A 27,289-nucleotide genomic window follows, 5' to 3' on the forward strand; every position below is an offset into this window, starting at 1 on the left:
CACTTCCACCATCTCTACTCCAGTCATGATCGTCAGTCCCTTATCACCACAGTCACGGCCAGTACCCCATTCCCAGCCTATCTCTCCCAAATAACGCAATCATGATCATGCACTTCACCCCTTTTGCCTTTCTCTCCATCCGATCACATTGATATTTGCACCTATTCCCAGCAATTGCTTGATTGATGATCCTCTTTGGTCCCCAGCCATCTGCTTTTGCCTCTGTTACCAGCACGTGTTCAGGCTGTCAATAGGCTTGGACAGGAGTTTAAAGTTTATTAAAATAACCCTCTGCCATACTGAGGAGCAACATCTCCTTGTTCCCAACTGTTTCCACTTTCCTATCACATTCCCCGCTAATATCAGATTTTTAAGTAAAAGTAGTCACGAGGTCAAAGAATATAATTCCCATTTTATTGCTGAACTTTGTTCATGCCTTAATGTACCAAAGAAATATTGAACAAAGACTGAGCGGATTGCTGGCTTTATTGAACTTAAGAGCAGTAAAATTTAGATCTTCCATAAAATTAGCACAGACATTCCAGTTGTACGTACTCCAGTGTATTTGTAATTAGATGGTGCTGAAAATATATCCGCCCAACTGTTAATGTCCCACTCTTGTCTTAAATTGCACGGTCATCCTCTTAAATGTGGGCAGAGTTGTAGCACGTAAAGTGAAGGAGCTTGAGAATTACCTGCTGGGAAATCTCAAACACTGATTTTAAAAACCTACGACAAGGATCTTTGTGGTTTCTAAGTGTTTAAAGTAATCGGTGAAAGAAGGTGAAGTACAATGTTTTGGCCTGTTTGATTGGGTCTTTGCAATTGGAATTGTGGTAGATGGAAGGATTCATTTTCACCTATCTTTTGAATTATCCTGTTAGAGTCATAGAGTTATGCAGTGTGGAAACAGGCCCTTCCTCACGCCATCCAACATGTCCCATCTACACCAGTCCCACTTGCCTGCGTTTGGCCCATACCTCTCCAAACCTGTCCTATCCATGTACTTGTCTAATTCCTTCTTAAACATTGTGATAGGCCTTGCCTTAACTACCTCCTCTGGCGGATCGTTCCATACTCCCTCCACTCTGTGTCAAAAAGTCATCCCTCAGATTCTTATTTATATAGTGCTACCATTTCTGCAATGGAACAGAGAGACTTAGATTTATTAATGTTCTTGGATAAACTGAAGATTATAAAAATTAGAGACAATCAGTCTAGGAATGGGTGGTATGGTACTTTATTTTATTTGTGTGCCCCTAGAAATACCAGCAAAGTGGTTATACATTCATTTATGTCTGGAGTGAATCCCTGTTGGGGAAATAAGGTAATAATTCACCTTATTTGAATCGAGATGGCAAACCCACACCTTATGTACTCAAAGCAAAGTCAGGATGGTGTCATGTCAACTATAACTATGAAAATGTATATCAGAACTGTTCGTGCGATAGCAGTGATGATGATAAGAAAAGTAATGAATGACAGGAGTAAAGTGATTTAAAAAAATAAAGATGCTGTCCGAGGCACATAACATGCCATTTTGAGTTGCTGCCCACTATATCTACTCTGTATTCCCTGACACTCAGGAAATGTTCTAGCTGGTTCAATTATATTTATTTGTGCATCATGAGCTTCAACCACAGCTAAGTCTCCAGAGATGGAAACCTATCAAAAGCTTTGATAAAGCCCATAAAAGGAGTTAGATAGAGCTCTAGGGGCTAGTGGAATCGAGGGATATGGGGAGAAGGCAGGCACAGGTTACTGATTGTGGATGATCAGCCATGATCACAATGAATGGCTGTGCTGGCTTGAAGGGTCAAATGACCTCCTCCTGCACCTATTTTCTATGTTTTCTATGTTTTCTATGAATATGCGTAGCCATATGCATTATGTGTCAGGAATGAGACACGAGCTCCTTGCCTCAAGTATTTTGAGGCAAATTCATCTTGTAGAGAAACCAAACTGCTCAATCATCTACCCTGACCATAAAACCCGGTAGAATATGATGCTGGGTTTCAACAAAGCTCATTGATGGCACTTGCACTGCTGAATCAGAAGGTTGTTGATTTAAATCTCATTCTGGGGCTTGAAAATTATGCGATGAATAGTCAGACCAGATCATCAGGTGGTGTTATATTGTCAGATTACCTGATACCCGATCAGTCTGAAGAAGGGTCTCGACCCGAAACGTCACCCATTCCTTCTCTCCAGAGATGCTGCCTGACCCGCTGAGTTACTCCAGCATTTTGTGTCTACCTTTGATAGCTTCGTAAGATCAAAAGGTCATAAGTGATAGGAGCAGAATTAGGCCATTCGGCCCATCAAGCCTACTCCGCCATTCAATCATGGCTGATCTATCTCTCCCGCCAATCCAATTCTCCTGCCTTCTCCCCATAACCCCAATCTAATCCTGCCATAAAAATATCCATTGATGGCCTCCACAGCCTTGTGTGGCAAAGAATTCCACAGATTCACCATCCTCTGACTAAATCAACTTTTCCTCATCTCCTTCGTAAAGGAATGTCCCTTAATTCTGAGGCTGACCTCTAGTCCTAGACTCTTGCACTGGTAGAAACATCCTCTCTATCTAAGCCTTTCATTATTTGGCAAATTTCAATGAGGTCCCCCCTCATTCTTCTAAACTCCAGTGTGTTCAGGCCCGATGCCGTCAAACAATCGTCATTTGTTAACCCACTCATTCCTGGGATCATTCTTGTAAACCTCCTCTGGACCCTCTCCAGGGCCAGCACATCCTTCCTCAGATATGGTGCCCAAAAGTGCACACAATACTCCAAATGTGGCCTGACCAGTGCCTGATAGAGCCTCAGCATTACATCCCTGTTTTTGTATTCTAGCCATTATGAAATAAATGCTAGCATTGAGTTTGCTTTCTTTACTACCGATTCGACTTGCAGATTAACTTTTTTGGAATCTGCACTCGCACACCCAAGTCCCTTTGCACCTCCGATTTCTAGATTTTCTCCCCATTTAGAAAATAGTCTTTATTCCTACTACCAAAATGCATGACTCCACACTTTGCTACATTATATTCCATCTGCCACTTCTCTGCCCACTCTCCCAACCTGTCCAAGTCCTTCTGCAGGGTCCCTGCTTTCTCTGCACTACCTGCCCATCCGCAAACTTGGCGACAAAGCCTTCAATCCTCTCATCCAAATCATTAATATACAACGTGAAGAGTAGTGGCCCCTGCACCGACCTTTGTGGAACTACGCTAGTCACTGGCAGCCAACCAGAAAAAGACCCCTTTATTGCCACTCTTTGCCTTCTGCCATCCAGCCAACCTGATATCCATGCTAGTATCTGCCCTCTGATACCATGGCATCATCTTCCTTAGCAGCCTCACACATGGCACCTTATCAAAGGCTTTCTGAAAATTTAGGTAAACAACATCCACTGACTCTCCTTTGTCTGCCCTACTGTTTACTTCTTCAAAGATTTTTTATAACATGAATAGAATTCAAATTGTGAAACTGCTGCTTCACCCTGCATCCTCTGGATCATTTGTTCAAGCTTCTGAATTAGGCATCCAGTCATGTATCTGCCACAATGTGTGTTATCTGTGAAGTCCTAATGGTTGTTTTTAAAAGACAAAAGGATAAATAAATGGAAGTGTTTTTCTTACACTTGATTTTTAACATGGATCTGAATGTTTTATTTTAATTGAAGTATTATCATGCATGAAAGGCCAAACTGGATGTGAATGTAGTGATTTTATACCATTGATTAAATTAGATTTCCAAGTATTATCTAAAGTGTGTTTTACTATTACTTAAAAATTGACTGAAGTTCTCTGTGAATTTTTGTCTGAAAATGAATATAACCTTAACAAGTAGTTGCTGGAATAATTAAACCTCGTGCAGCTCTGTGAACCTCTAATTATGTCTTATTATTATTTTCTTCCAGACTGCCAGTCAACCTTAGCTTTACAGATTATGACTAAACGATGCCACAGGAAGAGAAGTTGCAGCGTGTACGCCAGTTCCTATGAGTTTGGTGATCCCTGCTATCCGGGCATTCGCAAATTCCTCAACGTTATTTATACCTGCGGTAAGACTGTTTCATTCACTCTGAAGGTGATCAAAATCCAACAGCTCTTTATTGAACTTTTGGAAATCTGATTTAAAGTTTTGAGTGCTTGAGAAGATCAGAAAACTTTTCCAAATATCATCCCTTCCCACCCCCTTGGACACCCAGACTTTTTAGAAAAACATAGCATCCTTGTTGATTACATAGCTGCAGGATTTGATGTGGTGACGGTGGAAACTGTTTAGTCATGAAGCTCTGGAATCAAAATATGGAGGGTGTTTCTTGGATGGTTGGAGTGCTAGGCTTTATATTTGTGGTCTGCAGCTCTGTGAACCTCTGCAGTCTGCAGCGGGCCAGTCGGCAACATTCCTTGACGGACAGCTCGCTCCGCTGGGAGGTCAACATAACTCGGGCAGACCAAAGAGCGTCTTTGGACCTTCCAGCAGCACTCGATCTCAGTCTCTCAATGCGTCCCTGATGTGAACGTTGCTAGCAAAAGAGTGATTGGTTCTCCAGTTGTAATTACCCTTGAACTGATTATGTTGGAAATGGACTTGCCTTTGGGCAAGTTGGGTAAATGTGGCAGGTTTACTTTCTTTTAAGGTATTACTGGGTCTCTATGACAATCTAATTTCATAGTCAGCGTTACTGAGATTAGCCTTTTATTTAAAAAAAGCTGATTTTAAAATTACTTTAAAAAATAATTACCAGCTACCAGCGGTATTCAATTGGTCCCTCCCCACACTATCATACCACAATCATAAATCACTCAGCCAGTGCTTCTGCTCTGTACTAAAGGGTGGAATGTCTCTGTGTACTAATGCATTTCATGCCATTGGCTGCCGGATTATGCAGCCACACATCTTTAAGTACAGAATTATTATTTTTTTAGCCCATTTTTCTAAATATTTTTATTCACAAAATGCTGGAGTAACTCAGCAGGTCAGGCAGCATCTCGGGAGAGAAGGAATGGGTGACGTTTCAGGTCGAGACCCTTCTTCAGCATTTTTCTAAATGCTGTACACTATTTAATAGATGTTGGCAGTTCATGTTTTTTCATGTTAAATCAAAGAGATTGGGGGTAAAATTACATATGTAGGAAGGAACTCCAGATGCTGGTTTACACCAAAGATAGACACAAAATGCTGGAGTAACTCAGCAGGACAGGCAGCAGAGAGAAGGAATGGGTGACGTTTTGGGTCGAGACCCTTCTTCAGTCTTACCATTATGAATGTCGCCCATTCCTTCTCTCCAGAGATGCTGCCTGTTCTCCTGAGTTATTCCAGCATTTTGTGTCTGCCTTCGGGTTTAAACTATACATCTATGTACTGTGATGCTGATTTTCAGCTAGGTAAAAGGAAACCAAACTTAGTCTTCCAATTTCAGGGAACATAAATGTAAATTTATATTTACAAGGCATGATGGTTCAAAGATTATAAATGTAGTCACACCCTCTATTTTTTGTCCTCAAACCTTTTCAACGTATGCTTTCATCCTTTCCTGAACTGTATTCAAAAGGTTGCCCTGTTTCGCTGCCACTGTCTTTGCTCCATAGTTTCCCATCTGACAATGTCCAGAGTAAGCCATGAATTTAATATTTTGTGGCCTCATCTCTAATTTAGTTACTTTTAAGTAATAATTTCAGGTTCTTCATGGTCTATTATTATCTATTACTTTTCAGCTAGTGTGATGAGCCATGTTTTTGTTTGACTTTTAAATTAGAAGACAAACAAAATAAGTATTGTTCTTACATTTTAAGATGAGGAAATGTTGCATTTAAATACCATTTCCTCTCTCAGCAACATTCCATAGATTAAATGGCATTTTGAAGCACGATTGTTATTGCTGATCACTACTGCTTAAACGCCATCTTTTAAAATTCAAACTTGTAAACAAACTTACTAATGAAGTTGAGGTTCATTAGAATAGGCTTGATACTGAAAAGTGAACCTTCAATGCCAATGAGCACTTGATTTTGTTTGATATTTGACGATTCTTCACACTGAATTGCTATCGATGATGTTGTGGCAAGTGTCGATATCGATGATGTTCAGGCTGGGACGGCTAAATAACAATAGAGGGTTTCCACTGAGCCATGGCTGTCTTAATATTGTGAAGGAAGAATTGCTCCGATATGAAATACCTTCCCTTGGTTACCACAATGTAATTACTATTCCTACCATCTTCCCCATTCCCATTCCGATAACATATATGACATTATGTACAAACAATGATTACAATTCAGTGGAAGCTCCTTCCGTCTGATTCCAAATAACATTTCAGCACTCACGATAACTCTATCATGAAGAAAATTTAATGTTAAATTATAGCTAATTCAAGTTTTGTAGCACAGTGCCAGTTCCTTGGTGCCAGCCTAATGATGAAAGGTGTAGATCCAAACTGATGGACAAAAGATCCGAAGGGAATGTGAAGAGAAGCCTTTTTAATGCAGAGTAGAGATGGTCTGTAATTTACTACTAGTCAGAACTACCATAAGGGAATTTGACAGGCACATAAAGAAAAATAGTTTGCATTACTGAATGAAAGAGTGCAGCAATGAGACTACAGCAAGCAAGCATGGATTCAGTGGGCCGAATGGACTGCTTCAGTATCATAATGAATCTACATCTCTTTGATATCTGATCTGATTATGTGAACTTGCTGGAGCATGTTAGGCAAAGGTTCCCATCTGTGGTGTTCATAACATCAGAAATTTCAACAATATTAATATTAGATTAACCCTGGAATGTCTTGATACAATCAGCCCGTTTCTAGCAAAATAGATGCAAAATATACTTTGCCCTATTACCACTTGAGTTTCTTTGAAAGAAACAAATAGCTTCTAAATGTGTCAACACATTTTGTTTCCAAATGAGGCAATTAAAATTAACAATGTAAGATTGAGAACCTAAGTTTTCTTATGTGTTGGAAGGAACTGCAGATGCTGGTTTACACCAAATTTTTCTCATAATGTATGGCAATGCAGTTATATCTGTAACTTATATTCCTCTCCAGCAGGGGGAGTTTGACATTAAACGGTTGGTATCGTATGCTAAAGTATCCAGTTGTTAAGTGGAGAATTCTCTAAAATTTGCAACCCTTGCCCACCCGTTAAAATAACGACACCCTGTGGTATTGATCAGATCAATCATCCAAAACTGCCTAAAGGATTTATGAAATGCACAAAAATATTTTTTTTAAACTTGAAAATGCTGGGAACACTCAACAGGTCGGGTAGAAGCCGTGGAAAGAGAAATAAAGTTAATGATTCCGGTGTAAACCCCTTTCTGAATTATGAAAGAGGAGGAAAAGACATGGCTTGCAATGGAATCATATTGAAGTGATGGAAATCAAATGTAAGGACAAAGGAAGACGTTGCAAAGGCACTAGTGCGGGCTCTTCCCTTCCCATTCTTGACGTCATTGTCTCCTTAGGGTATAGGTTAGTGATCGATATCCATTACAAGTCCCACCGGCCCTACACCTGTCATGGCGCTCCTTTCCAGAAGGAGTACATTCTTAGTTCTTCATCTTGGTCATATTTGTTCTGATGACCAGGCTTTCTATATCAGTGCCTTGAAGATGTCTAACCTGTTCGTTATCCATGGCATTTACTTTACCTTTGACAGAGCTCTCAACCACATTTCTTCTAGTTCTGGCATTTTTGCTTCAAGCTCCACTTCCACATCGAACATGTTCCTTGTTCTCACATTCTATCCTTGCAGCTTGCTTATTCAATGAATCATCTTTTTCAATTTTCATCACTTCAACAAGATTCCCATCTCATATCTTCTCATTGGCTCTTCTTTCAGCATTACAAAGTGGCCATTTCATTTTTTTAGAGATACAGCATGGAAACAGACCCTTCAGCCCACCGAATTCCTACTGACCATCGAACACCTGTTCACACTATTTCTATTTTACCCATTTTCTCATCTACTCCACACACATAAAGGACATTTTTCCAGAACCAATTAACCTACAACACGCATGTTTTTGGAATGTGGGAGGAAATCTGAGACTCTGGAGGAAACCCATGTGTTCACAGGGAGAATGCGCAAACTCCACACAGACAGCACCCAAGATCAAGAGTGAACCCAATTTTCTGACGCTCTGTGGCAGCAGCTCTACCAGCTCCTTTCTCCTGATTTGCTCTTCCATCTCCACCAACCACTACTCTTGTTGTGCATTTTCCCATGCAACTGCAGGGGATGTGACACCTGCCTTTTTATCTTGTCCCTTATCACCATCTAGGGTCCTCACCATTCCTTCTAAGATAAGCAGCTATTCACTTTAACAGTATCCAACGTAGTGTATTACATTTAATGCTTATGATGTGGTCTCCTCTACACCAGAGAATCCAAATGCAGATTGGATAATTGCTTTGCAGAGCACCTGCCTTTAATCTGCAAAAGTAACCCCAATTTTCCAGTTGCTTGTCACTGTAATTCTCAATCCTGCTCCCATTCTGAGCTCTCTATCTTCAGCCTCCTGCACTGTTTCAATGGTGCCAAATGTAAGCTTGAGCAACAGCCCCTCATCTTCTCTCTGGGCCTGCTGCAGGCCTCAAATCTTGATGTTAAATTTAGCAAGGTCAGGCTGTTAGCTTTACCTGTAAGAGCTGGCTGGCTCCAGTGAAAGATGATCTTGTCCAAATTATCTTAGATTTCTTTTCTCCACAGGTGTTGCATTTCCAGCATTCTCTTGTTTCATTTGTCCAGCAATTGCTGTGCTCTGCATCCAACAGTTCCAACATTTTATTTTTGTTTCTTTTCTCTTGAAATGCTGACGCTAAAAAAAATTGTTACCTGGCCAACCTTGGTCCCTGCCCTATTACTGACATTCTCTTCTCTTCACCCATCTTCCTCTCTGAAACTTAACGTACACTTCTTCCTTTTCCAGTTGGGATGAAGAGCATTGACCTGAAACATGGACTCTTTTTCTCTGCATAGATGCTGCCTGACTTGTTGAGTACTTTGGCATTTATTGTTATTGTTAAAAAGAAAACATGTTATTTTACTTGTGATTCTGCTCCTGCATAGTTCAGAACATTTGAGATTTGCTCACAGTTTTGTGTGCAATTCTGAAGGTTGTTGACTTAACAACTTGCGCATAAACAGAAGGGAGTGCTAAATGTAAATTTCCACCATCTTTAAAAGTGCAATAATGGTGAAATTATTGAAGATTGCAATGATTCAATTAAATTGTTATGCAACTGTGAAAGAAATTCTGAAAGTCAATGGAACAGAAAACCTTAGCCTGAGGAGAGAATGTGTCTCTATTTTCAGACTTGTTTTGTTGCTAGCTCTCGAGAGATGATATTGTGGAGCCTGAAAATAGTCAATGACATGCCTAGCAGGCATACAGAGGCATTGGGTTTAAAAAAAAAGCACTTTGTTATGTTATCACTGTATCTTGCAAGATTTGTAAGCAAAGTGAAACGTGCCAGTAAATGTCAAAATTTGATTATTTTCAACAATGGATTGAGGAAAGGCTTAGTTTCATGTAATAAACTTCCTCACATAACCAACCCAGGGATATTCTGTGTAGTTCCTTGATGCAGCAAACAGTTTGACTACTCTAAGAATCAACTTTGGCTTGCCCAGGTAAGAGAAGGCAGTTCAAGTCTGCCTTTTATACTCTGATGTTTGTATGATTGGATAAGAAGTGTCTAATTAATTACTATAATGTTTACATGGTCCTTCCTGTTGAGTCTGTTTTAACTCACTGTTAGGCTACATCTTATAAGGACTGTTTTGCTTTTAATGTTTTTTCTTTGTAGGGTGCTGGAAATGTTATTCATGCCATGTTGTTTTCCAATTCACATGCTCCACAGTGTAACTTGTTATTCATCGTGTAGAGTGTGTCATATTTATGATAATATTTTCAAAATAAGGCCATTTATTAATAATGGCTTAAATTGGCCATTGATGCAATGATACATATGTTTAAAAAGATTATGTAACGATAACATTTTAGGAAATGTTCACCAGTTTCTAGGATGAGAGCGGTCATGAGCTACAATCGACCTCATGGGAGACCCTCGGACTATCTTTAATTGGACTTTACTGGTCTTTATCTTGCACTAAACATAATTCCCTTTACTCTGTATCTGTACACTGTGAACATCTTGATTGGAATCATGTATAGTCTTTCTACTGATTGGATAGCGTGCAACAAAATGTTTTTCACTGTACTTCACTACACGTGAGAATAAACTAAACTAAACTAACAACGAAAAATCTGTCAGTTGAAGTTGGTAGTTATCTTTCTTTGTACAAGGAAAACTCCACTCAATGGAAGTTTATCATCTTGACTCCCAATGGCCTCAGTTTTACTGGGGTCATTTCATGCCCTACTCAGTCTAATGTTGCCTAATGTTGCCTAATGTCAAGGGGAGCAACTCTCGCATCACATTTGGAGTTTGACTCTTTTGTCCATGTTTAGATCATAGCTGTAGTTAGGGGGTCAAATGGATTGGGCGTGGCTGTCCAAACTAATCATCATCAATGAACAGGCATCAGTCTCAAACCATTGTAAATAGTTACAGACGATTGAGAGCTAGTTGATAGGAGACAATTGGCTCGTTTGAATTTGTCATGCACCGTTCATTTTTTACCTTGTCAGGTAGTCACCAATGTTGTAAATATTTATGTAGTTGCCAAGTTTGCTTTATTTACATATTCATCTTGATATAATTTGGAACGAATGGTAAAAGGCTATGTTTTTCATTCACTTGCTTGTCTTCCACCACCATTGAATATGGGAACATGAGACTTTTATTAGATGGAACTTGGTATCATTGGGGCCATATTCACTTCTCTTTAATCACCCCTACTGGGGTGGAAATCTTACTGGATGAGTGAATGGAATATTAAACTGATCCCATCTGAATAGTGCCACTCAAAGGAGACTCAAAGGATATGGCGATAGTTATTCATATTCAGGTAATATTAAGAATAGAAATCTGACATTTATGATTTCCTGTGCAGTAATATTTCTACCACATACAGATCTCATTATTTATTTTATTTTAGATGGTGCATTGATGTGGAGGACATACATGCCCCATGCTCTTCACTTAGTCTGTACGTTTTAAGCAAAGCTGCATGCCAGAAAAAGATGGAAGGCTTAATACGAGTTAAATGTTTCACGAGTAAAATTCAATTGTACTTCAGAACAGGAGTTGCAGAAATGAATCGGGATAACCTGCTCACTTTGTGAAATGCATTTCTGATCAAACATTGACTGCTGTGTATTACAAGTTAATAAGTAATATGTAGTTAGAATAGAGATACAGTGGGCAAAGATAAACACCTTTATGTCCGTTTACTTTGGAAGGAGTTCAATGGTTATTACTTGATAATTGCACAGAGCTTGTCTTTCTTTATTGTAACCGGCATTGGTTTTAGTGCAATGTTTCTTCACACAGTAGGAATGCAAAGCGATACCATACACGTTAATACACCCAGATAATGGTAATGGACATGACTTAGAATAGGTAGACATTGCAAACAACTAGTGTGAATTCACGGTGTTTGAAAGAGGGAGCGGTGAAATCTCACAAGCTCTCATCTGTGCTCTTGTGACCGAGGTGCACATTCTGGTGATTAAATGGATGTACAAAGTGGTTGAAAGGATATCGGATTCCATGTGCTTTTCAGGGGAAAAAATGTCAATAACACAGCATGCTGGAATCATTCACAGAGACATTTCGGATGTTTCTAAATTCTAATTTGGTAAGTCCACCGCAGAAGATGATATACATCCATATTATACTTGATGAGGGAAAATTAAAACACTCAAAATGAGTTTTAAACAATATTGTTTGTATGAAATCTTTCTCTGAGGGAGACCCTCAAGATAGGGGATGATTGACTTTTCCCGAGTTCTGATGAAGGGTCTTTGATCTAGTGTTGAATGTCTTTTCGCAGATGCTGCTTGATCTGCTGAATGTTTCTGTTTTGTTTATATCCTCTCCAATTTTGAAGGCTTAGTTGACTAATGACCTTTGCAGTCTCCTGACACATGACCTCTAGCCTTCGCAAGCCCTAATGAACACTGCTCTTTCCTTTGGAATAATTATGGGCCAGAAATATCCAGAAGACAGTGAGGATGTTTGCATTTCTTCCCGGCAGCTTTGCAAAGATCTCTGAATTTTTACATTTTTGCCGTGGTAGTCTTGTTCCTGACATGACTTGGAATAAAGCATTCATTTAGGAATCTGGTATCAGGCATGTGCACACCATGGCCTATCCTATACAGCTGACAGAATTAACTGGGCCTCAGTACTGGGAATATTGGCCTTGGAGAAGATGCTGATGCTGCCTTGCTCACCTTTCCGTTTAATTTACAGGATTTTGCGGAAACAATGTTAGTGGTGTATGTCCAGTGTCATGCAAACATAGCACATGTAAGGGGAAAGTATATAATTAATGGCAAGACCCTCAACAGCATTGATGTACAGAGGGATCTTGCAATCCAAGTCGATAGCTCCTTGAAAATGTCAACACAAATAGATAGAGTGGTAAAGAAGACGTATTGTATGCTTGCCTTCATTGATCTGGGCATTATGTTTGGCACGGACATTGCGGGCTGAAGGGCCTATTCCAGTGCGCTACTGTTCTGTGTTCTCGATCTCCATCAATGTTGTGGCAAACCTGAGGTCTTAATCTTCAAGTACCATTTTCCTCAAACAATCAATCAAAGACTTGGCTGGCTTATTGGTGGCTGATGGCGAATATCTTGATTCATTCAGCGAGAAGTGGCTCCTGAGATATGAGAAATGGTCCCTGTTGGGTGAGCTTGTAGAAGCTCTTTGTTTGATGAATGTTTGATGAGCGTAAGGCCCATCCACTTCTACAATGGAGGCATCAATGGTATCTTGGTGCACACACTAAATATGTGCCAACACAAGTGTGGTCTCTGTACTACCGCTCGACTGCAGGAAATGCCATCTGCTTTTCACATATTCTCCTGGTCTGTTTTTTGCCTCACTTGAAAAGTTAGTTGTTTCTGCACTTGTGCTGATGTCAGGATATCAGTGAAAAGCTTCCTCCACAATTATGGGCCATCAAATAGTTGGTAATGTCAGCACCCTGGTTAAGAATAAACATGTGCAATATGAGGTACATGAGGAACAGCTTACTAGTTTAAGCCTGATGACATACCTTTGATATTTATCTAAGGCTTTTGAATGCTTTCTACAAGGACCGTCTTGATGCAGACAAAATGTGTAGGAAAGAACTGCAGATGCTGATTTAAACCATAGATAGGCTCAAAATGATGGTTTAACTCAGCGGGTCAGGCAGCATCTCTGGAGAAAAGGAATAGGTGATGTTTTGGGTCGAGACCCTTCTTCGGATCTTCTTCTGAAGAAGGGTCCCGAATTGAAACATCACCTAGTCATTTTCTCTAGAGATGATGCCTGACCCGCGAAGTTACTCCAGCTTTTTGTGTCTATCTTCAGTCCTGATGCAGATCAAGGTACTATTTTTTTTGCAATAGTGGCATGGTGAGTGTTAGAACTGGCTGCTAACATTTTTGGAGACTTCAGCAACGTGCAATATTTGTATTTGATGATAAATAGATCAATCAAGTCCTTTTTGAGACATGTCAGAATTTTTAAAAAACAGAAAAAAAACGTCCCACTGTGTTTGCACTTGCTTAATAGAATTAACGTTAATTATTTTTTGGCATTTCTTTCTTTTAGTTGATCTTTAAAATTAGTTGGTTAAGGAGATGTATTTTTGGTACTGCCATCCGTGAAGGTCCTCGGATGTCTTGCTGTCTTCCGTCCTATTGTCATCTTGGATTTTCAGTGGTTTGTAGTGCAAGGAATATGGGCGTGCTGCATTGGAAACACCCCTGATAACACAGGTCCAACTTTAAATGTAGATGGTTCTCCTGATTTGAAATAGTTTTTCTCAGGCTCAAGTTGAGAAAATGTCCATGTTTTTAAATAACTGAATGGGAACTTGAAACTAAGCCCATTTTTTGATGGTGATCCTGGGAATACGAGTTGGCCCAGATCTGATGGGAATCTGTTATCCCTGCAACACCATGGTCCAGAATTTCTTTAAAATGTGTACCGTTGCACACATCCCAGGCACAGCTTGTTTTACATTGTCCCAGGCAATTGTAGTGTAGGTGGGTTTTATTTTGTGCTGAAACTTTGCTGAAACGAACTGATTTGCCAGAACATCTGTTGAGAGTTTTAGGATACTTTGTTACAGAAATGTCTATATCGAGCCATACTGAAATATCTCGAGCCATGTTGAAATGCACAATTACCTCATCAATTTCAATAGTGGAGTTTTTTCCCCCACAAGGGGAAGTCTGAAGTATAGAATGGAATAATTTATGACATAAATCGCATAATCATAACAGAGGAAATTTTAAGACTTGATTTTTTTTCTTCATATTTTCATAAGACTTGATTTTTTTTTCAGATTGTTTAATCTGTTCCACGACAACAGAAGCTGCTGCGTGAATTATTATTGATTATGGATTTTACTAAAATTTGGAGCATTAGTGAATATTAAGAATAAAATTATGTTATTGCAACACCTACTCAGTTTATATCTAGTATTCTTCAGCAACAATGCTTAACCTTTTTTGAATCAAGTATTGGAAGGTAAGGTAAAGTATTGGAAGGTAAAAGAAAAGTATGGTTTCCTTTTCATTGGAATATGATGAAATAGTGAGAGTAGCGTAAAGGGAACTGACATGTAAATGTCTCTTGGTCAAGAAAATCCAGATCAATGCCAGAAAAATTTAAAGATTCTGCATTCATACTGATTTCAGAAATTCATTTTCTTTAAATATAAATATTTCACAATCTCTGTTAAAGATTCCTTGATTTCTTATGGGATGTCAGATGAAAATCCTCTAATACCATCATTGGCATTATACTTTTTGATTGATTACTGAATGTAGTTGTGACACTGTATATTCCTCTCTTGGAAATGCAATGAAGCAGAAAGTCGAACACCAGGACAAGTGAATCAAAATAACTGGGAATAATTTTCAAAGTTTGGTTAGTTCATGATGAAAGGCTAATGACAGATTAGTTTATTGGGTAGTTGGTCAAATAAGGGTATAGGGTAGATGGTGACCACCTGTGACTAACTACCTTAGACCACCTGTGACTAACTACCCTACAGGCATAGAGGGGGAGGTGGGGGAGGGGGAGGGGTGGGGAGAGTGGAGGGGGAAGTGGGGGAGGAGAGGGTGCTGCACCAATGCAGGAGAGGTTTGGGCCCAACGGGTCCACTTGGTCTAGTAATTTTATAAACCCCACTCGGGTCACCCCTCTGCCACCTTTGCTCCGAGCATACCCAGTCTCTCCTTGTAATTAAAGCCCTCCAGGCTAGGCAATACTCTGGCGATTCTTCTATGCTCTGTTTAGGGCAACCACATCTTTTCTGCAATGTTGTGACCAGAATTGCACACACTATTCCAAGTGTGGCCTGATCTGTGTTTTGTGCAACTGCAACATGATGTCCCAACTCTTAAATCAATACTCCTGTCTGTGAAGGCAAGCAACCCAAACATCATCACCATTCTATTTACCCATGTTGTCATTTTCAGGGAGCTGTTAATTTGCTCCCCAAGGCCCCTGTACCTCAATGCCTCAATTGTCCTTGTTATTTGTGTACATTTCCAGCCAGTATTAGACAAACCAAAATGCATTGCCTCCTATTTGTCTGGTTTAAAGTCCACCCACTACTGGTCTGCCCAACTTTACTAACAACTCTACCAATCTTCATGGCATTAGCAAACTTTATTTATCGTACTGGTATCCATTATTGTTTATTATTGTCCCTGATGCTATCCATCTACATGTTTGTTCTTTCCAATCCCACTGACTATTTTGAATACCTATAGTATAGTCCCATCAAAGTATTTGCCGTTTTCTAAATTCTACCCATATAGCTTCATTTGCCGATCCGTCCAGAATATCCTCTCTAAGAAGAGTCTGAAGTCCCAACCTGAAACATTGACTATTCATGTTCTTGAGAGATGCTACCTGACATGCTGAATTACTCCAGCACTTTGTGTCTTTTGACAAGTTTCACTGGCACTTATTTCTGAAGATGCTATTAATTGGCCCATTGCTATAGGATTGCGCTTATGATCTAGCAGGCGAGACATTGTTGATGTTAACCCAGGAGGTACTGATCTGAAATCAAATCATCCACTACAATTTACAATGCAATTTGTAAATGCTTCACTCTGTATTCTATTTGTATACTGATTATGCCAGTTATAAAATACTAAACCAAGATCCCTTGAGAGAGTTATTATAGGTTCACTTATTTATTAACCCACTGTGAAGTTTGCCCCTTTACCAGGTGGATGGTTTTATTGCTTTTTACACAATGTAGCCTTCAGCTTTGGACTGGTACAATAGACAATGGACACCAAATGCTGCTTTTGTCTTGAAAACACCATGTTTTGTTTTGATTCTCTTCTGGAATTGGAGTAGGGAAAATCATCTGCTAGGGATAACTTAACAGCTGAGAAAAGATGGAATGTCAACCTCTCTCCGCTTGGATTGAGAACCTGGTTTCTCTGCTATACTCCACTTGTTAATGCAGCTGACACAACACTTGTTATATTATAGGTCTGAGCAGCTTGTACCTTTCTATATGAGGCTCTGAAATGAGCAGGTATAGAACATTTGTGTAATCATTACTGAGTAAGCTGGTGGGAGTGTCAGATCTGTAATAGGGTGGGATGGAACGCTGACACAAGAAGCAATTTAGCTGAATTGTAAAAGAACAAAACACTACAAAATTCTTGAAGAACCAAAGAGCCGCAGATGCTGGTTTATACCAAAGAAAGACACAAAGTGCTGGAGTAACTCAGTGGGTCAGACAGCATCTCTAGAGAAAAAGGATAGCTGACGTTTCTGGTTGGGACCCTTCTTCAGACTGAAAGTAGGGGGTCAGGGTGAAGGGCTGGAGGTGGGAAAGGACCAGGACTAATCAGGGCCAGCCACAAATGATCACATTGCAGGAAAGAACTGCAGATGCTGGTTTAAATCGCGAGGTAGACACAAAATGCTGGAGTAACTCAGCGGGATAGGCAGCATCTCTGGCGAGAATGAATGAGTGACGTTTTGGGTTGAGACCCTTCTTCAGACTGATGTCAGGGGAGTGAGCGGGACAGAGGAAGAATGTAGTCGGAGATTGGTGGGAGAACTGGGAAGGGGGAGGGGATGGAGAGAGAGGGAAATCAAGGGCTATTTGAATTTGGAGAGGTCAATGTTCATACCGCTGGGGTATAAGCTACATCTTCCCATCTCCACCCCTTTCTGCTTTCTGCAGAGAATGATTCCCTCCGCAACTACCTGGTCAAGTCCTTTCCCACCCAAACCACCCCCTCCCCAGGTACTTTCCCCTGCAACTGCAGGAGATGTAGCACCTGTCCCTTTACCTCCCCCTTCGACTCTATCCAAGGACCCCACCAGTCTTTCCAGGTGAGGCAGAGGTTCACTTGCACCTCCTCCAACCTCAGCGGTATGTATCCGCTGTTCCAGGTGTCAACTCCTGTATATCGGCAAGACCAAGCGCAGGCTCGGTGATCGTTTCGCTGAACACCTCCGCTCAGTTCGCCTTAACCTACCTGATCTCCCGGTTGCTCAGCATTTCAAATCCTCCTCCCATTTCTAATCTGACCTTCCTGTCCTGGGCCTCCTCCATTGTCAGAGTTAGACCCATCGCAAATTGGAGGAACAGCACCTCATATTTCACTTGGGTCGCTTACACCTCAGCGGTATGAACATTGACTTCTCTAACTTCAAATAGCCCTTGCTTTCCCTCTCTCTCCATTCCCTCCCCCTTCCCAGTTCTCCCACCAGTCTTACTGTCTCTGACTACATTCTATCTCTGTCCCGCCCACCTCCCTGACATCAGTTTGAAGAAGGGTCTCGACCCGAAACGTTACCCATTCCTTCTCTCCAGAGATGCTGCCTGTCCAACTGAGTTACTCCAGCATTTTGTGTCTACAAATGACGAGTGATGCCTTGGTAGACCCATTGTTGGCTAGGGAAGGTATATACTCAAGATGGATACAACATGGGGAACTGAGGAACTGGTTAAATGACTCGGGGGGAGGGGGGGTAGCAAGGGGGGAGTGGAGGGGACTGTAGGTAGAAGTTTCTTAAAATTAGAGAATTCAAGGTTCATACTGCTGGGCCGTAAGCTACACAAGCAAAATGTGGGGTGCTGTTCCTCCTGGTTCTCCCAGCTGCCAACCATTTCAACTCCCCTTCCAATTCCTGTACTGACCTTTCTGTCCTGAGCCTCCTCCTTTGCCAGAGTAAGGCCACTCGCAAATTATGGAAACTGCACCAAACATTTTCAGTGCTAATTATAAATTTAAATGAATGGTACTTTGCTGAACAAAACAGAGTAAAAATGGCAGAAAGTTGACTGTTCTCCCCAAAGTATTTTCCTTTCTGTGACAAATTTGAAAACATATGCAAAAGCTCACAAATCTCCCAATTTAACTTGTCAAATGGTGCAACTGCTTCACCTTATCTTCTATGAGCTTTTACATTGTCCATACACTAGAAATTAAAAGCAGTAAATGAGGTTATCAGTTAATTGCTGGTTGTCCCAATCAATCTACTTCAACTTATTACGACGAAGTTGTTCTTTAAACAAACTGAATCATATATTTGAAATGAACTTATTGACTTTACGTCAACATTTATGTATTGCGGATGAGAAACTCATGCTTTGCAACTTGCAATGGGAAATATTATTAACTAGTCGAAAATAACGTTCTAACTACAGAGTGGACTATATATCATTTTGGTCACAATGATATATAATAAATGATCTGGAATCTCTGCAGCTCAATTCATTGCAAGCTATGTAACTAGGCCAGACAGAATAGAAGAATTGCAAATTTAATTCTGGATTTTGCTGACTTTTGCATTAACTTCAGAGTCAGGCAGGAGTGCTGCAAATTAGACTGAAAGCAAGAGAGAAATATCAAGATTTCCATCCCCGGTCGTGTCCAGCCATTTAATGTATTGTGTGGATGTTCATAGACACCAGATAAGCATAATGTGTAGGAACTTCTCTACATCGGTGAGACCAAGTGCAGGCTCAGCGATCGTTTCGCTCAACACTTCCGCTCAGTCCATCTTAACCAACCTGATCTCCCGGTGGCTCGGCACTTCAACTCCCCTCCCATTCCCAATCAGACCTTTCTGTCCTGGGCCTCCTCCATTGTCGGAGTGAGGCCCAGCGCAAATTGGAGGAACAGGACCTCATATTTCACTTGGGTAGTTTACACCCCAGCGGTATGAACATTGACTTCTCTAACTTCAGATTGTCCCTGCTTTCCCTCTCTATCCCCTCCCCCTTCCCAGTTCTCCCACTAGTCTTCCTGTCTCCAACTACATCCTATCTTTGTCCCGCCCCCTCCCCTGACATCCGTCTGAAGAAGGGTCTCGACCAGAAACGTCACCCATTCCTTCTCTCCAGAGATGCTGCCTGACCCTCTGAGTTACTCCAGCATTGTGTGTCTACCAGATAAGCATAAGATCAGACTTGACTGTGGGATTCCCTGGAGATTTAAGTCTTTCAACAACTACCAAGATAACTGTAATGTTGATGGATCATGCAAAACTAGTAATATTGATTCACTGTTGCACATCTTTCCTGATTTTCACTTTCATTTAATTTTGATATTTTCGCTTCCATAACTCTGCATCAGATGCAGTTAATATTTAATATTCCAAATTGAAGAAAATCAATGGTTAGACAGTTGTCAGAATTAGGAATTCTGGTGGAAACTTATTCAAAGCTGTGGGCAGTTTGTTAAAAATAGGTTATAGGTGGCACAGCTGCTGCCTCATGGCATCAGGGAACCGGGTTTGATCCTGACCTCGGGTGCTGTTAGTGTCGCGTTTGCACGTTCTCCCTGTGACTGCGTGGGTTTCCATTGGGAGCTCCGGTTTCCTCCCTCATTCCAAAGATGTGTGGGTCCATAGGTTAATTGGCCTTATATAAATTGTCCCTTATGTGTAGGTGGATGAAAAAGTGGAACTTTTGTGAACGGGTGTTTTAATGCAGCAAAGCAGAACTAATGTGAACGGGTGTTTTAATGCAGCAAAGCATGGAGAGAAACTTTTCATTTTGAACAAAGTTTGGTACCAAAAATAATTAAACGTGTACAATAATTAAACATCATCCATTGATACTAAATTTGAAGGGAAGAAGGAGTGTAATTACAGTGGGCGACACAGAGCGATGAACTGCTGTTGTTAGTTCTACAAACCTCAAAGCAGAAACTCTGGATTGTTACAGGGTCTCCCATTGTTACTGACTCCCATAATTCACCTTCACTGTTACTGCAGTGCAGACGGAAGATTGAAAGAATTGCTACTTTCTTGCTATATAAGGGGTTTCATTATATTTTAAAGTAGGATGGGATTAGTCAAATTCAACTGGCAGTAAACGGTTTGAGGAGTTTTTTTCACAAGTGGCTTGCCTTTCTAGAAACATAGGAAGAAATGTTCTATGCACGTTGACCAATAGTAAATTATGTGTCTGTGTAGGTGAGGAAATTCTTTGGTTGCCAATCTAATTAATTCCCTCAAGACAGATGCTGCTTGAAGTCACGATGTTGCATAAAACACTGAACATTGTTAACTCAACCCTGAAATCATAGATTTCTTAACCTTCACAGATCAAAGACTTGTAGCTTTGCATTACTGAATCACTTAATGTTCTTTCACAATGGTTGAAGCAAAGTTTCTCTTATGAGTCATGATGTTGTACTGAAACTCCTTCCTTCTCATGTTTCCAGGAAAGAATGGGGGCGTGTGTCTTTTAGATCCAGTACTTTATTGAAGTGGGATCAGTTACATGTGAATTGTAGTTGGATGTGGAATGCAAGAAATTCTTTCTGTGGACCATACAAGATACCGTTACTAAAATGTTTCTAAAGGGCACTGAGCCATAACTTAAATTTCTTTTTTTTTAGATTTGTGGCCACCTTTGATATTTGATTCAGTTTTATCCCTGCTGGTTCAAGGTGGGGTAGGGTGGAGCAGGTGGTTAACATCATGATTTGGTAGTTTGTTCATTTGCTTCAGACACACATGCACCACCACCATTCCAGTCTTTGGTGTTTCATTTCAAAGTTTGATTATGTTAATTGGGCTCAGCTATGAGTGTTTTTGCTGCCAGCTGTGATGCCTGATGCTGGGACCAGCATTGATAGAATTGCATCCTATTTGGAAAAAATAAGATTTGCCTTAATTGACATACTGAGTTATTTTTTAAAATATGGTCTCCATTTATTGAATTTTTAGAAAAGTAAATGGGTTTGGCACAGGACTAAAATAAAAATTTAAAATTATAAGTTGAAACTTGAGTTAGGGGTTGGATGTACAACTGTGGTTATTGTCTCCCGGATCTACTCCCTTTAATTTTTATAGTTATATCTTTTTTTTTTAATCCTCTTATTCTCTCTTCCCAATAGTTTATAGTTTGTTTTTTTTTTACTTTCTCTCTTTAAAAATTTAAAAATTGAAGCTATGTAAGAACTCTGTAACAAATGTGTCTTTTATTTCTATTTGTACATATGCTTTTCAAAAAAAAAAAAAAAAAAAAAAAAGAATTGCATCCTGAAGAGCCCAAGAAGGTACATTTTTGCTATTTTCCCTTAGGTTTTAGCAAGGGCCAGGAGGAGCAGATAAACCAGAGATGTCCCTGTATTTTTTGCCTTCTTCCCTCAACTGTGATGAGACCCTGGTACTATAACGAACCACCTTCTACCCAACCACAACTCTTCCCCCACACCCACACCCCCCAAATTACTGAGAATTTTCTTTAGTGCTGAGGAATTGTTATCATCTGCTATAACCTGATATTTAAGGTTAAAATGTATAACTGCACAAGGAGAAACCACTGTCAGGCCCCAGCAATGGCCTGCAGGGCCACACAGCCAAGGTGCAGCCTGAGCCCAGAACTCAGCAGTGTGTAGTCACAATACTAGTCCTGGTCTTCTGAACCACATCCCCCTCAGGCAGCCCCTTATCCCCGAGCTGTTAGCAAATCATTCTGGATTGCAGCAGTGTCCCAGTGTCCAGGTTGCTTGCTAGATGGTGTGCAGCAGCTTCGAAGGTAAGAGGTTAGGCATTGTCACTGACACCCCTCTCACCCATTTCCCCCATCTCCCCCCTCTCCCCCTTCATCCCCCTCTCTCCATATTTCTCCCCTTACCTTCCCCTCTCCCCTTTCTCTCCACCTTCTCCTGCCTCTCTCAATGGGCCAATGGTTTATTTATTATCACATGTACGAAGGTATAGTGAGATTCTTTTTTTGCCTACAGATCAGGAAGGTTATTGCACACGTACGATACCCAGTCAGCACACACCGCCCACCCCTCTCCTCCCCCCTTTACCTCCTTCCTGCCCCCCCCAACTCCTCCATTCCGCCCCCTCTCTCCATCCCACCCTCTTTCCATCTCCCTTTCCCTTTTTACATTCATCCTTTTATTCCCCCACCCTTTCCCCTCCCTCTCCCTCTCCCTCCTCCCCTATCCCTAATTATTAAAGTTCAAGCTGGACACTTTGAAGAATTAAAGGTCATCTAGTAAAATCAGCATGGGTTTGGGCAATTTATTGGACTTTGAAGTATTGTGCACTGCAGATAAAAAAGGAAATGGTGGATACACCATATTTAGACTTGCAGAAGGCCTTTAATAAGATGCCACCAAAGATTATTGCAGAAAATAAAATCTCTTGCCGGAGATAACCTATTGATGTAGATAGAAAATTGGCTGGCAAACATTTAATAGAGAGTAGGCGTAAATGGATCTCTTTCTGGTTGGCAAGCTGTTGGTTGATGTTGCCCCAGGGATCAGTGCTGGGGCCTAAACTTTTTTACAATGTACATAAATGACTTGGATAAATGTGCTGAAGGCATGGCTGCTAAACGGCTGTAATGCAGGAAAGTGTTATTAGAAAAACTGACAATGTTTTGTTTTATTGCAAGGGGAATTGATAATAAAACCAGGGAGGTTATACTTTAGTTATATATGGCAATGGTGAGAGCACATCTGGAGGACTGCGTACAGTATTGATTTACTTAATTAAGGTAGGATGTTAATGTGTACTGGAAGCAGTTCAGATAAGGTTTCCATGATTAATAGTTGAAATGGGTGGGTTGTCAAATTTAGATTAGCTTTAGAGATACAGCATGGAAACAGGCCCTTTGGCCCACCGAGTCCTCGCCGACCAGCGATCCCCGCACGCTTACACTATCCTACTCATATTAGGGACAATTTAAAATCATACCAATCAAACGCTTTGGAGTGTTGGAGGAAACCAGAGATCCAGGAGAAAATCCACGCAGGTCACAGGGAGAACATACAAACTCTGTACAGGCAAGTACCCGTAGTCAGGATCGAACCCAGGTCTCTGGTGCTGTAAGGCAGCAACTCTACCCTTGCACCACCACAATGCCTGGTGAAGAAATGAAGAAAGTTTGGAGAGGCTAGACTGTTCCTCCTGGAGTTTAGAAGAGCGAAAAGTGACCTGATTGAACCCTGTACGTTTTTGACAGGATAGACGTGGGGGAGGTTGTGAGAGAACCTAAATCGTGATGAGAAGAACAAAATAAATGTTTTGCTTCTCTCAAAGGGTGAAGAGATTTTGCATCCCTCTTCCTCAAGAAGAGTCAAAGACTCTACTTTTACCGCCATGCATGGCAGCGATACTTGATGAGTGAGGGGTTAAAGGTTACCACAGATGGATGAGGTGCAGAGTTGAGGTTGCAATCAGGTTGGTGATGATCTTCACAAAGCTTGTTTCAAGGGCCCAGTGGCCCATTCCTTTTCCTAATTTATGTTTTCAATGTGCAAAGTGTTTTCATATGTCCAACAAATGCGTTCACATTTTTCGGCAATTATACTTAAAAATATAATACGTTGTGAAATTTCTTTGCAAGGATCATTGTGAAGATGGTGGAGAAGAATTCATTAGCCAAACCCGTCATTTCATAATCCCTTATTATTTCTGCCCATTTATCTCTCTGCATTGACATCCCTAGCACACAAAACAGAAACATTTCTTCGTTGTTGGCATCTACAGTGCACCTATCACTCTGTGAACATTTAAAACATTTTAGTTTTTCTAAACATTTCTAAAGCCTTTTAAAAATGTTAGTTGTGCTCAGCTGATTCTAGTCCTTTGAATTATGAACTTTGCTACCTGAGATGTAAAATACCTCTCGTGCTGGATTGCATTGGGGAAAGGAGGTTTGTGGTACATTATTATGTCTGTAGTCAGGTCTAGACTTTGAATTGATACACAAATCATGATGATAATATTAAAAATCAAAAATATCTGGTAAAGTACGCATTTCTGCCATCTTCAGTAAGCCGTGGTGGCCACCAACTTTGTAAACAAGAATTTCTGGCCATAGATTTGTAGTGTTATTGACATTTCGCTTCAATAAAATTAACAGTGAAACTATTTTTTCCAGACTGCTTGAAATGATGAGAGCAGGTAGCTGTAGTGGTATAGGAATTACACCATTAATTCTTCAATCAACAAACTAAAGCTTGTTTACCACCCATTCATAACAAAAACTGTCCTTTCACACAATGGGGACTACAGCCATGCTAAGTTGCTGGGGAGAGGGCAGGGGGATGGACATCTGTACCAAATGTCATCTCCTGAGTGTGTGGTTAAGATTAGTTTGGACCTGGCTGTGAAGTGTTGCTGCCTGGATGAAATAGCTTGCTGAAACTCGATCATACAATTCACAGAGACTGATTTCGCAATTGACTGAAGTGGAAGAACGGGGTCAGATCTTTCTCAAACCTTTCAAGCTCAAGTCAGCAGTTTCAGGATAAAAAGAGAGAAAATCAATAGTGAGTTTCAAGCCTGTGTCATATCAGGATTTTGAGAGATTAATTGTTCAATCCAAATCATTTCACTGTCAAAGTATAATCAATACTTTTGAGAACTGATAAGTTGGACCAGCAAAAAACACGTTTAAGGCAATTTTACTGTATTGGAGTGCCGCTGGCTGCAGATATGCATGTCTCCAGTGTAAATCATTGAACAGACAGTAAATCACTCACCTATAAACTCTCAAAAATGTGTTTTGAAAATATGCTGTGCAATGGAGCTCAAGCGATTATCCCTTCGGATTGAAGATGATTTACTTCTCACTGGATAGTTATGGGGTGACTGATGAGACCGATGTGAAAAATGGACATTCTTCCACAGATAAGGTAGGAGATGCCTGAACAAGGTGCCTTGATAGAAGAAGACAAAGAGTACTGGAGTAGCTCAGCAGGTTAGGCAGCATCTCAGGAGAACATGGATAGGCAATGTTTTGGGTCGGGACCTTTCTTGATATTCTAAGCCAGAAGAAGGGTCCTGATCTGAAAAGTCCCCTGTCTATGTTCTCCAGAGGTGTTGCCTGACCCGCTGAGCTACTCCAGCACTCTGGGTCTTCCTTTGTGAACCAGCATCTGCCATTTCATGTTTCTACAAGGTGGTGAGTAGTTTACGCTCCTTCCTCTATCAATGTTGGGCCTCTGGTGCCCTTGATTCATTGAACTACGATTTTCAATGCCTCCGCTTCCCCACACAATGGTCATGGGCCAGGGATTTGCAGGAGTCAGCGCAAATGTTGCTCTTTATCAAGCAGTTGGTGAGTATATTTTTAAACTCGCCCAAGAATGTCTTCCTTAAACCAAGTGCAGAATAGTGTGTTCTGGCAGCCCAATATTGGCTATGCGATTGATTGCCCAGTGGAGAAGATTGAGTCTGATTAGGTCCTGACAGAGCTCGTTGATTCACCTTTCCTTCTGCCTTTTGTAGTGTATTTCCATTGCAATGCCAACTATTGGTAATCGCTATTTTCACAGCATTTGGAAAGAGCACTGTTGCTCAGCAGGCCATTACTTTTCTGACAGCTTTGAAGTCTTGATTTTCAAACACTCTCAGCCAAAAGTTGTGTTAGCGCTATAGTGATGAAGTTTAATACTGATATCTGCCTTTGCTGAGAAAAGGTATGGGAAGTGGTCCAGGTGGTCCAGGAGTCCAGTGGTCCAGGTCTTGTCATGAACTTTTATTTATAGAGTGGTGGCATTCTGTGGGATCAGATTGGTAGGTCCTTATGTTTTGTAGATGCTGAGTGTAAGGCCATTTCTCTCTACTCATGTGCTTCGGTGAATGGGTCATTGATGACTTGGCACTTAGCCTTGAATGTGTGCAAAAGCACACATTGTCTCTGACAAGCAGGTTGGCCATTGTGGTTGGGTTGATGTTGATACTGATGTCGGCATTGAACTGTATATTAGGTGATATAACAAGGTGCTTTGATAGAAGAAGACAAAGAGTACTGGAGTAGCTCAGCAGGTGATATGTTGGTGATATATTAGCCCCAAGATACCTGCTGTTCACCTTCTTCACACCGCAATGTTGCCCAATTGAGTCTAGAATGTTGCGTACCATGTCAGAAATATGGCAAGCTGTGAGGGATATCCTCTACTTCACAAAAAGAAATCAAATGAGTTAAAAAAATCTCTGACAATGTTGCAAACTTTTCACCTGCCAGAAAAAATGTTCAGGATTCTGGTTGTGTTGCTACCCAGAATTCCTAAGATGGAGCTCATATTTTTTACTTGGCATCAAGACAGAAAATGTTGGGAATACTCAGCAGGTCGGACGATGTAAGTAGAGAGAAAATTAATTGGCATTTCAGGTCGAAGACTTTCCAGCAGTTGTATCTCAAGCATTTTCTTACTTCAGGTTTCCAGAATCTGGCATTTTTCTCTGGTCAGCAAGGTTTCTATGAGTGCACCAGCCTGACAATGCTGTGGTGTGTAGGAGATGCCACATACCTTGTACATTAAAGGAGTGAATGGATTTATTTGAGCAGGCTCAGGATGCTCGTATGCATCCTATGCATCCCGGAGGAGTGACAAGGCTATGGCGGACTGGGTCGTGTTCACTACTCCCTGCAAGTTCAGGCAGTCAAGACTAGAACAGTTGTCATATCAGGCTGAGATGCATCCTGTCAGGATACTTCTATGATATATCTCTAGAGGTTTGAGAGAAATCTTGTGGGTATGCAATCCATCCGTGTTTGAGTTTATGCACGTGGGCTTGAAAGAGGACACTTGCTGTGCTCCCAAGAGATATGGTGGTAACTCAGATATCATAATGAGGCTGACCTTACTGGCTGGTG

General features: G+C 40.8%; 1 protein-coding gene across 1 annotated transcript in view; it reads left to right on the plus strand.

Annotated features, from left to right (window-relative positions):
* eva1aa (eva-1 homolog A, regulator of programmed cell death a) overlaps positions 1-27,289 on the plus strand; it is a 260,962-nt gene that overhangs the window by 160,106 nt on the left and 73,567 nt on the right. Inside the window, exon 5 of the mRNA XM_078399499.1 lies at positions 3,925-4,068. Coding sequence (XP_078255625.1) covers positions 3,925-4,068 — 144 coding nt within the window. The remainder of the gene's footprint in view (positions 1-3,924; positions 4,069-27,289) is intronic.

The sequence above is a fragment of the Rhinoraja longicauda genome, chromosome 5, assembly GCF_053455715.1.
Source record: "Rhinoraja longicauda isolate Sanriku21f chromosome 5, sRhiLon1.1, whole genome shotgun sequence".
NCBI classification, from domain to species: domain Eukaryota; kingdom Metazoa; phylum Chordata; class Chondrichthyes; order Rajiformes; family Arhynchobatidae; genus Rhinoraja; species Rhinoraja longicauda.